The 11,586-nt window shown below is 47.6% G+C and overlaps 1 protein-coding gene across 9 annotated transcripts; it reads right to left on the bottom strand.

Annotated features, from left to right (window-relative positions):
• Positions 1-284: 284 nt before the first annotated feature.
• On the bottom strand, positions 285-4,811 carry LOC135173963 (uncharacterized). Of its 9 annotated transcripts, none has more exons than XR_010301607.1 (7): positions 4,734-4,811; positions 4,371-4,500; positions 3,514-3,582; positions 3,021-3,163; positions 2,236-2,648; positions 1,943-2,058; positions 285-733 (listed from the first exon to the last, which is right to left on the bottom strand). XR_010301607.1 is itself a non-coding variant. In XM_064141195.1 (5 exons), exons 1-5 carry the CDS (start codon positions 4,748-4,750, stop codon positions 556-558), a joined length of 432 nt encoding a protein of 143 aa, XP_063997265.1. In that variant the 5' UTR covers positions 4,751-4,811; the 3' UTR covers positions 285-555. The 9 variants fall into 9 exon arrangements, 1 of the variants encoding a protein (XP_063997265.1); XR_010301609.1 differs by lacking the exon at positions 1,943-2,058 and adding an exon at positions 1,493-1,530; XR_010301605.1 differs by having other exon boundaries at positions 1,943-2,648.
• Between the last annotated feature and the right edge of the window lie 6,775 nt (positions 4,812-11,586).

Genomic DNA, 11,586 nt, shown 5'->3' with positions numbered 1-11,586 from the left:
CTTGCTGGAATCATAGAATCAGTCAGGGTCAGAAGGGACCACAAGGACCTCGATCCAGAGACACTTCACACTAGCCTGAGCCAAAACTAGAACGGTAGGAAAACAGACAAATCACAAAACATAGGACTGCCTTAACTGTCCTACATTGTAACTAGCAGCACCAAGTCCAAATCAATTCAGAGCCTTGGCACTGTTTCTCCTTGAAGATTTTAACCCTGGACACAAAGGAGTCCTGCTCTCAGCCATGGGATTACAATAAAAGTGACTCAAATGACTAAAAAGGGTAACACAAATGCCTTTTACTGACCAATCTCTCTACATGTTCCTATGATGCTCCACTAACTCCCTCCTTCAGAGTGGCTAACAGTCTCCAACAGACACTGCACCAGCAGCTACCTTGAAGATCTGTAACCAGCTGAGTGAAGGGCTGTAAAACAAATTCACCTCCTTCAGAAAGCTTCTCATCAGTTACACAGAGCAGTCAGAGCCTGCTTCCATTCACATCTTTCTTTATCAAGTTCTACTGTGGAGTCAGAACACTTAAAGTCCACTTAGTCACAGGTTAAGTCGACTCTGCTGTTGGTATCCAACCCCATGCTGCTGGCTGAAGCAAAGTATTCCAGGGCGTGAAGGTGAGACTGCAACACGAGAGACCTCCTGTGCCAAGTGCTGCTTTGGGTTTCTGGGGTTGGGATCAGGAGGGGATGGGTGGCAGGTGGCTGACTCCTGCTTTCTGCAAACAGAAACAGGCTAAGGTAATTGTGCACTGCAGGATCTCATTTTGTATTTACCTCTTGATCTCAACCCAGAGGGTTTTTCCTTGGCTGTGTTACTTTTGCCTCACTTCTGTGTTGGAGGGAAACAGGAGGCTAACCCATTACAGCACTGTAAGTTGTTCAGGCACTGGGAAAACAATTCAACAGGCCCCTGTGTTCCAGGAGGTTTATCAAGTAGCCTGCCAACATTTTCAGGTGCTAAAGAACTAATGAACATTCCATTTAGGAAACAGCTCCCTCATCTCATAGCAAGCAAACATTCCCCACTGTCACTAATCCTATAAAAGACTGATAAAAGACTTCATTGAATGGTTTAGGTTGGAAGGGACCTCAAGGATCATCCAGTCCCAACCCTCTGCTCTAGGCAGGGATACCTCCCACTGCAACAGGCTGCTCAAGGCCTCATCCAACCTCAATTCATATTCATTTACACCAAAGCTGAGAAAATAGAAAGGTCTGGGGCAGTTGTTTGGCTTTGGCATCAAACCAATGCACAACAGGTAGAATGGGACTTCTTGGGGAAACTAAACTGTCTTTAGCTATGAGGCTGAGAAAGACTTTTCCTATCTCTTCAGCCTTCATTTCACCTGACTCTGTGTTCAGCTGGGCTGTGTTAGGAGCAGTTCACCACATGCAGCAAGGCCAAGGGGCACTACCTTGATCTCGCTGGTAATGACCAATTCAAAACTCTCCAAACAGTGTTACAGAGTTGTTACCTGCAAAGCTCTTTCGGTCGCACTTGCTCTTTGTTTATCTATTAAAGACAACCAAGAGAACATCCATGGGTTGGGGATTTTCCCCCCCTGTCAATTTCTGAGGGGCCTGGAGTTACAGGCAAGCCCAAACCACCCTAATGCAAACCAAAAGGTCCTCTCTCGTGATGACAATGACCAACAAATGACTCCCTTCAATAAATAAGTGATTTGGGAAATTCCAGAGAGTACTTTTGCTAAACAAGTTAGTCTCTTTTCTTTTCCATCAGGTCTTTCTGTTGAAGCTCAGCATCTGAAAGCTCTGTACCTCTTCCCTGCCCTCCTGCCGCTGCCCTCCACCTTTCCCCGGGCAGCCCCTGCCATCCTCCCCCACTCTCTGCCTTCCCCCGGGCAGTCTCTGCTGCTTTCCTCCTCCTCCTCTCCACTCTACGTTACCAGCTTCGGCTCCATTACCAGTTCCATTACCAGCTGCTGCTGCTGCTGGTCCATTACCAGCTCCAGTTGGTGCTCCTGCTCCATCTTTGCCTCCATCGCAGAACCCAGAGCAAAACCCTCGAGGATCCAACCTCCTAGAGAAACCTCAGCCTCAGTAACAACACAGACTTAGCACCCGTGAGCTAAGGGGGATGTTGCAGTGGGTCAGTAGCCCAGCCCTAAGGTGGCCCTAGCTAGCCGGGGGGCCAGCCAGGCCCCCCGGCCTTTGAAACCCTCCACCACACACCCGGTGCTCACCCGTGCGCACTCACCTGGGATGCCAGGCGGAGGATCCCTTGGCCCGCAATGGGCCCAGCTTGGGGCTGGGCTCCTCCTGCTCTGCTTATAAAGGGCACTGAGCAGGGAGGGCAAAGTGGCCACAGCTGGGGTGGGAGGAGACTTCAATTGACCTCCCCTTTTTAAGTTGCCCCAGGAGAGGCAGAAGCCTTTGGCTGCTCCCCTTTGCGGGGGTAGGTTGGCTGTGTCCTTTGTGGGGTGGTGTTTTGGCTGTGTGCTTTGTGGGGTGCTTTTGCTTTTCTCTAAGCCACTCCTCCCCTCTGCTCTGCTTGGGATTTCTGTTCCTCCTTGGTATGCTGTGCTGAAAGCTGTGCTTGAAGTTGTGCTGTTTCCTTCATGAGAGAGGTTTGCTTTTGTGCTTCCTGCCTTGCTCCTCTCTTGTTTTCACCTGTTGGGGGCCAGAATCTCCCTTCCTCTTGTTGCAGCCTGGCAGCAGGAGTCAGAGTCCCTACAGCATCTCATTGCCTCCTTTGCCCTTTGCTTGCTGAGACAGCACAGCTCTGGCCTCTGGTGTGGCTCTCGTTATTGTGGGGGGGAGAGCGAAGAGGGGGGTGGGGGGGAGAGCGAAGAGGGGGGTGGGGGGGAGAGCGAAGAGGGGGGTGGGGGGGAGAGCGAAGAGGGGGGGCGGGGGGGGAGAGAGGAGGGGGGGGCGAGAGCGAAGAGGGGGGGAGAGAAGAGGTGGGGGGGGGGAGTGAAGAGGAGGGGGGGGAGCTGTTTAGTCGGGGGAAGAGAAGGGATCTCATGAACGTCTATACATTACCAAGGGGCAGGGGTCAGCACCAAGGGCCCAGCTGCTGCTTGGTGGTGCTCAGCACTAGGACAAGTAACAACAGACAGAAGCTGCTCCGCCTCAACAGGAGCAGAGATTTCTTGTCTGGGAGGCTGACAGAGGACTGGGACAGACTGAAACCAAAACATTGCTCAGAACACAAAAGAACCTCTGAAGCCATGGCAAAAAGCTCAAGGAAAAGAGGTTGGATTTTCATTATTCTGTCCCTTAAAATATGTCAGACTAACAGCAGAGTGAAAAATGTGAAATTCATGCAGGTGGAACAGTTAGAACTGTGGCAGACATGATTGGCTGTTTTAATCAAGAAGTTCATTTGGTTTAAGCCTAGTTCTAAATAGTGACAATAGATACACTAGGCACAGCATGGCAACAAGCTTACATCAAAGCATTTCCAAAGCCTCTGCAACTAAGTCCTTCTTGACTGACAAGAGCATCACCTCACTGAATAAGCAATGAACTCTACCATTACAGCAGCCTTGGCCTCATAGATGACTCTCTTGCTTCGTTGCAGAAGTCCATCACCAGCCCGTGCCTGCAATGTCAAATGGAACCATGTCAAAACTGCTGACACTTTGCAGTTATGATCCCAACAGTTCATTCCTCAGACCTCCCAACCCTTAAGTCCCTTAAGAAGGAAGTGAAAAGCAATTGCTCTTGCATTTCATGCTGCCCAGACGCTCCCAGCTCCTCCAGTAAGGCTAAGCATTCCAACAGGCTCAGGCCAAACTCTCCCACAGTTGTTTGAGACCATCACAGCAAACTAACAGCAAGTTGCTGCTCTACTCTCAGACCACAGAGGCTGCCTAGGGAGTCGCCATCCCTGCAGCTGCTCAAGAAAAGCCTGGATGAGGCACTTAGTGCCATGGCCTAGCTGACTGGAGAGGGCTGGGGGCTAGGTTGGGCTGGATGAGCTTGGAGGTCTCTTCCAACCTGGCTGATTCCACGATTCTAAGTGTACAAATACCCCAGCTGTGTGCTTTGAACCTTGTCAATAAGCTTTCTGCAGAGACTGAATGATAAGAAACAGGTTGGTTGTAGTTATTAACAACCTTTGCCTGGATACCAACATTAATATTGATTATTAATTGTGCATCACTCATAACGCACCCATTCCATGGCTCTTGGAGTTCCCACAGTGAGAACAGCAAAGGATGGCACACCCCAAGCACTCCTCACCACGTATTCACTGCCAGCACCCAACACGGGAAGACAGCCAGGACAGGAAGATAAATCACACGGCGTAACAATCGGAGCCACCGCAGCTAAGGGGGGAAAAACCAAACACCAACCAATATATCTCAAGCCACAACAAAGACTTACTTCAGCAGCACCATCCAAGATATCCTTCATGAACTTAACCATGTCCTCTGTCTTCTCAAGGTGTCTGTCTGGCAGCAAACACTGCTGGTTGGAGGCATTCAAGGCGACGGTAGTACGGATGGTCAGCTCGCTGGCAATGGAAAGCAGATGGGTTACAGGTTTGAAGAGCCACAGTGTAAAACACTGCAAAGCAAAGAATTCCTACAGCATGTCAGAGGGCGCTCAGTAAGCTTCTCCCTGTGTGTGTTCCCTTAAAGGCAAGAGGGGAAGGGGGAAGAGAATGGTACAAAAAAGCTTCTCAGCAGTACTTTGTCCCCTCACATCCATGCAGGCAACGCGATCGAAGCTTATTGCATTTCACACCCCCACAGGTAGCTCATGACTTCCCCAGCAGCAAGAGATCACAGACAGGAACCTTGCACATGAAACGTACTACTAAGGTAACACAGGAAGTCTTTCAGCATGCAAAGGCAAAAGCACAACCCAAAACATTCCACATGGCCACAGTCCAGCTGAAGAACGAAAAACTGCTGGAACCAGTTCAGAGCAGGACCACGAGGATGAGCCAAGGGCTGGAGCACTTCTAAGAGGATAGGCTGAGGGAGCTGGGGCTGCTAAGCTTGAAGGGGACAAGACTCCAGGGAGACTTTAAAGCTACCTCCCAGTACCTGAAGGGAACCTGCAGCAGGAAGGCTGCAGAGAGACTTTTTCCATAAGGGTGTCTAAAGACAGGGCAAGGGGAATGGTTTGAAGCTGAGGGAGAGCAGAACCATAGAAATTCGCTTTACAAAAAGCATTCATTCTGCTTATAGACCCAGTCAGGAATGACCTAGCCTGGAATCCCCTGCACCATTCTGCAGCTTTCCAGCTGCGTCACACACTGGCAAAAGAAACTTTCTCCTAGCTGCTTTCCTTTGAAGCAGAAACACGTTTACATCCTAGCCCCATTGAAGAACCATAGAAATGCCGTTTAGAAAAAGCACTCCTTCTGCTTATAGACCCAGCCAGGAATGGCCTAGCCTGGAATCCCCTACACCATTCTGCAGCGTTCCAGCTGCGTCACACACTGGCAAAAGAAACTTTCTCCTAGCTGCTTTCCTTTGAAGCAGAAACACGTTTACATCCTAGCCCCATTGAAGAACCATAGAAATGCTGTTTAGAAAAAGCACTCCTTGTGCGTGTAGACCCAGCCAGGAATGACCTAGCCTGGAATCTCCTGCACCATTCTGCAGCTTTCCCGCTGCGTCACACAATGGCAAAAGAAACTTTCTCCTAGCTGCTTTCCTTTGAAGCAGAAACACGTTTACATCCTAACCCCATTGAAGAACCATAGAAATGCCGTTTAGAAAAAGCACTCCTTCTGCTTATAGACCCAGCCAGGAATGGCCTAGCCTGGAATTCCCTGCACCGTTCTGCAGCTTTCCAGCTCCCTCACACACTGGCAAAAGAAACTTTCTCCTAGCTGCTTTCCTTTGAAGCAGAAACACGTTTACATCCCAGCCCCATTGAAGAAACATAGAAATTAGGTTTAGAAAAAGCAATCCTTCTGCTTATAGACCCACTCAGGAATGACCTAGCCTGGAATCCCCTGCACCATTCTGCAGCTTTCCAGCTCCCTCACACACTGGCAAAAGAAACTTTCTCCTAGCTGCTTTCCTTTGAAGCAGAAACACGTTTACATCCTAGCCCCATTGAAGAACCATAGAAATTCGCTTTACAAAAAGCACTCCTTCTGCTTATAGACCCAGTCAGGAATGACCTAGCCTGGAATCCCCTACACCATTCTGCAGCTTTCCAGCTGCGTCACACACTGGCAAAAGAAACTTTCTCCTAGCTGCTTTCCTTTGAAGCAGAAACACGTTTACATCCTAGCCCCTTTGAAGAACCATAGAAATGCCGTTTAGAAAAAGCACTCATTCTGCTTATAGACCCAGTCAGGAATGACCTAGCCTGGAATCCCCTACACCATTCTGCAGCTTTCCAGCTGCGTCACACACTGGCAAAAGAACCTTTCTCCTAGCTGCTTTCCTTTGAAGCAGAAACACGTTTACATCCTAGTCCCATTGAAGAACCACGGAAATGCCGTTTTGAAAAAGCACTCATTCTGCTTATAGACCCAGTCAGGAATGACCTAGCCTGGAATCCCCTACACCATTCTGCAGCTTTCCAGCTGCGTCACACACTGGCAAAAGAAACTTTCTCCTAGCTGCTTTCCTTTGAAGCAGAAACACGTTTACATCCTAGCCCCTTTGAAGAATCATAGAAATTCGATTTACAAAAAGCACTCCTTCTGCTTATAGACCCATTCAAGAATGGCCTAGCCTGTAATCCCCTGCACCATTCTGCAGCTTTCCAGCTCACTCACACACTGGCAAAAGAAACTTTCTCCTAGCTGCTTTCCTTTGAAGCAGAAACACGTTTACATCCTAGCTCCATTAAAGAACCATAGAAATGCCGTTTAGAAAAAGCACTCCTGCTGCTTATAGACCCAGCCAGGAATGGCCTAGCCTGGAATCCCCTGAACCATTCTGCAGCGTTCCAGCTGCGTCACACACTGGCAAAAGAAACTTTCTCCTAGCTGCTTTCCCTGGAAGCAGAAACATGTTTGCATCCTAGCCCCATTGAAGAACCATTGAAATGCTGTTTAGAAAAAGCACTCCTGCTTATAGACCCAGCCAGGAATGGTCTAGCCTGGAATCTCCTGCACCATTCTGCAGCTTTCCAACTCCCTCACACACTGGCAAAAGGAACTTTCTCCTAGCTGCTTTCCTTTGAAGCAGAAACACGTTTACATCCTATCCCCATTGAAGAACCATAGGAATTCGCTTTAAAAAAAGCATTCTTTCTGCTTATAGACCAAGTCAGGAATGACCTACCCTGGAAACCTCTGCACCATTCTGCAGCTTTCCACCTGCGTCACACACTGGCAAAAGAAACTTTCTCCTAGCTGCTTTCCTTTCAAGCAGAAACACGTTTACATCCTAGCCCCATTGAAGAACCATAGAAATGCCATTTACAAAAAGCACTCCTTCTGCTTATAGACCCAGTCAGGAATGACCTAGCCTGGAATCCCCTACACCATTCTGCAGCTTTCCAGCTGCGTCACACACTGGCAAAAGAAACTTTCTCCTAGCTGCTTTCCTTTGAAGCAGAAACACGTTTACATCCTAGCCCCATTGAAGAACCATAGAAATGCTGTTTAGAAAAAGCACTCCTTCTGCGTGTAGACCCAGCCAGGAATGACCTAGCCTGGAATCTCCTGCACCATTCTGCAGCTTTCCAGCTGCGTCACACACTGGCAAAGAAACTTTCTCCTAGCTGCTTTCCTTTGAAGCAGAAACACGTTTACATCCTAGCCCCATTGAAGAAACATAGAAATTCGGTTTAGAAAAAGCAATCCTTCTGCTTATAGACCCAGTCAGGAATGACCTAGCCTGGAATCCCCTGCACCATTCTGCAGCTTTCCAGCTCCCTCACACACTGGCAAAAGAAACTTTCTCCTAGCTGCTTTCCTTTGAAGCAGAAACACGTTTACATCCTAGCCCCATTGAAGAACCATAGAAATTCGCTTTACAAAAAGCACTCCTTCTACTTATAGACCCAGTCAGGAATGACCTAGCCTGGAATCCCCTGCACCATTCTGCAGCTTTCACGCTGCGTCACACACTGGCGAAATAACCTTTCTCCTAGCTGCTTTCCTTTGAAGCAGAAACACGTTTAGATCCTAGTCCCAATTAAGATCCATAGAAATGCCATTTAGAAAAAGCACTCATTCTGCTTGTAGACCCAAGTAGGAATGGCTTAGCCTGGAATATCCTGCACCGTTCTGCAGCTTTCCAGCTCCCTCACACACTGGCAAAGGAAACTTTCTCCTAGCTGCTTTCCTTTGAAGCAGAAACACGTTTACATCCTATCCCTATTGAAGAACCATAGAAATTCGCTTTACAAAAAGCACTCCTTGTACGTGTAGTCCCAGTCAGGAATGGCCTAGCCTGGAATCCCCTACACCATTCTGCAGCTTTCCAGCTGCGTCACACACTGGCAAAAGAAACTTTCTCCTAGCTGCTTTCCTTTGAAGCAGAAACACGTTTACATCCTAGCCCCATTGAAGAACCATAGAAATGCTGTTTAGAAAAAGCACTCCTTCTGCTTATAGACCCAGCCAGGAATGACCTAGCCTGGAATCTCCTGCACCATTCTGCAGCTTTCCAGCTGCCTCACACACTGGCAAAAGAAACTTTCTCCTAGCTGCTTTGCTTTGAAGCAGAAACACGTTTACATCCTATCCCCATTGAAGAACCATAGAAATTCGCTTTACAAAAAGCACTCCTTCTGCTTATAGACCCAGTCAGGAATGACCTAGCCTGGAATCCCCTACACCATTCTGCAGCTTTCACGCTGCGTCACACACTGGCGAAAGAACCTTTCTCCTAGCTGCTTTCCTTTGAAGCAGAAACACGTTTACATCCTAGCCCCATTGAAGAACCATAGAAATTCGCATTACAAAAAGCACTCCTTCTGCTTATAGACCCAGTCAGGAATGACCTAGCCTGGAATCCCCTGCACCATTCTGCAGCTTTCCAGCTCCCTCACACACTGGCAAAAGAAACTTTCTCCTAGCTGCTTTCCTTTGAAGCAGAAACACGTTTACATCCTAGCCCCATTGAAGAACCATAGAAATGCTGTTTAGAAAAAGCACTCCTTCTGCTTATAGACCCAGTCCAGGAATGGCCTAGCCTGGAATCCCCTACACCATTCTGCAGCTTTCCAGCTGCGTCACACACTGGCAAAAGAAACTTTCTCCTAGCTGCTTTCCTTTGAAGCAGAAACACGTTTACATCCTAGCCCCATTGAAGAACCATAGAAATGCCATTTACAAAAAGCACTCCTTCTGCTTATAGACCCAGTCAGGAATGACCTAGCCTGGAATCCCCTACACCATTCTGCAGCTTTCCAGCTGCGTCACACACTGGCAAAAGAAACTTTCTCCTAGCTGCTTTCCTTTGAAGCAGAAACACGTTTACATCCTAGCCCCATTGAAGAACCATTGAACTTCGCTTTACAAAAAGCACTCCTTCTGCTTATAGAAACAGACAGGAATGGCCTAGCCTGGAATCCCCTACACCATTCTGCAGCTTTCCAGCGGCGTCACACGCTGGCAAAAGAAATTTTCTCCTAGCTGCTTTCCTTTGAAGCAGAAACACATTTGCATCCTAGCCCCATTGAAGAACCATAGAAATATGCTTTATAAAAAGCACACCTTCTGCTTATAGACCCAGTCAGGAATGACCTAGCCTGGAATCCCCTACACCATTCTGCAGCTTTCCAGCTCCCTCACACACTGGCAAAAGAAACTTTCTCCTAGCTGCTTTCCTTTGAAGCAGAAACACGTTTACATCCTATCCCTATTGAAGAACCATAGAAATTCGCTTTACAAAAAGCACTCATTCAGCTTATAGACCCAGTCAGGAATGACCTAGCCTGGCATCCCCTACACCATTCTGCAGCTTTCCAGCTCCCTCACACACTGGCAAAAGAAACTTTCTCCTAGCTGCTTTCCTTTGAAGCAGAAACACGTTTACATCCTATCGCTATTGAAGAAACATAGAAATTCGGTTTAGAAAAAACAATCCTTCTGCTTATAGACCCAGTCAGGAATGACCTAGCCTGGAATCCCCTGCACCATTCTGCAGCTTTCCAGCTCCCTCACACACTGGCAAAATAAACTTTCTCCTAGCTGCTTTCCTTTGAAGCAGAAACAGGTTTACATCCCAGCCCCATTGAAGAAACACAAAAAATTCGGTTTAGAAAAATCAATCCTTCTGCTTATAGATCCAGTCAGGAATGACCTAGCCTGGAATCCCCTGCACCATTCTGCAGCTTTCCAGCTGCGTCACACACTGGCAAAAGAAACTTTCTCCTAGCTGCTTTCCTTTGAAGCAGAAACACATTTGCATCCTATCCCCATTGAAGAAACATAGAAATACCGTTTAGAAAAAGCACTCATTCTGCTTATAGACCCAGTCACGAATGACCTAGCCTGGAATCCCCTACATCATTCTGCAGCTTTCCAGCTGTGTCACACACTGGCAAAAGAAACTTTCTCCTAGCTGCTTTCCTTTGAAGCAGAAACACATTTGCATCCTAGCCCCATTGAAGAACCATAGAAATATGCTTTATAAAAAGCACACCTTCTGCTTATAGACCCAGTCAGGAATGACCTAGCCTGGAATCCCCTACACCATTCTGCAGCTTTCCAGCTCCCTCACACACTGGCAAAAGAAACTTTCTCCTAGCTGCTTTCCTTTGAAGCAGAAACACGTTTACATCCTATCCCTATTGAAGAACCATAGAAATTCGCTTTACAAAAAGCACTCATTCAGCTTATAGACCCAGTCAGGAATGACCTAGCCTGGCATCCCCTACACCATTCTGCAGCTTTCCATCTCCCTCACACACTGGCAAAAGAAACTTTCTCCTAGCTGCTTTCCTTTGAAGCAGAAACACGTTTACATCCTATCGCTATTGAAGAAACATAGAAATTCGGTTTAGAAAAAGCACTCCTTCTGCTTATAGACCCAGTCAGGAATGACCTAGCCTGGAATCCCCTGCACCATTCTGCAGCTTTCCAGCTCCCTCACACACTGGCAAAATAAACTTTCTCCTAGCTGCTTTCCTTTGAAGCAGAAACAGGTTTACATCCCAGCCCCATTGAAGAAACACAGAAATTCGGTTTAGAAAAATCAATCCTTCTGCTTATAGATCCAGTCAGGAATGACCTAGCCTGGAATCCCCTGCACCATTCTGCAGCTTTCCAGCTGCGTCACACACTGGCAAAAGAAATTTTCTCCTAGCTGCTTTCCTTTGAAGCAGAAACACATTTGCATCCTATCCCCATTGAAGAAACATAGAAATACCGTTTAGAAAAAGCACTCATTCTGCTTATAGACCCAGTCACGAATGACCTAGCCTGGAATCCCCTACATCATTCTGCAGCTTTCCAGCTGTGTCACACACTGGCAAAAGAAACTTTCTCCTAGCTGCTTTCCTTTGAAGCATCAACACGTTTACATCCTAGCCCCATTGAAGAACCATAGAAATGCTGTTTAGAAAAAGCACTCCTTCTACTTATAGACCCAGTCAGGAATGACTTAGCCTGGAATCCCCTGCACCATTCTGCAGCTTTCCAGCTCCCTCACACACTGGCGAAAGAACC

The sequence above is a fragment of the Pogoniulus pusillus genome, unplaced genomic scaffold, assembly GCF_015220805.1.
Source record: "Pogoniulus pusillus isolate bPogPus1 unplaced genomic scaffold, bPogPus1.pri scaffold_169_arrow_ctg1, whole genome shotgun sequence".
In the NCBI taxonomy this organism is placed as follows: domain Eukaryota; kingdom Metazoa; phylum Chordata; class Aves; order Piciformes; family Lybiidae; genus Pogoniulus; species Pogoniulus pusillus.
This window is presented reverse-complemented; position numbering and strand designations above follow the sequence as displayed.

Bases quoted from the DNA above. Each gene is read 5' to 3' on its own strand.
- LOC135173963 (XM_064141195.1), bottom strand. The intron at 1,531-3,513 runs GTAGAGTTCATT...TGTCTTTAATAG, and splicing joins AGGCCAAGGCTGCTGTAATG to ATAAACAAAGAGCAAGTGCG. The intron at 734-1,492 runs GTAACAACTCTG...TTCTGTTTGCAG, and splicing joins CGACCGAAAGAGCTTTGCAG to AAAGCAGGAGTCAGCCACCT.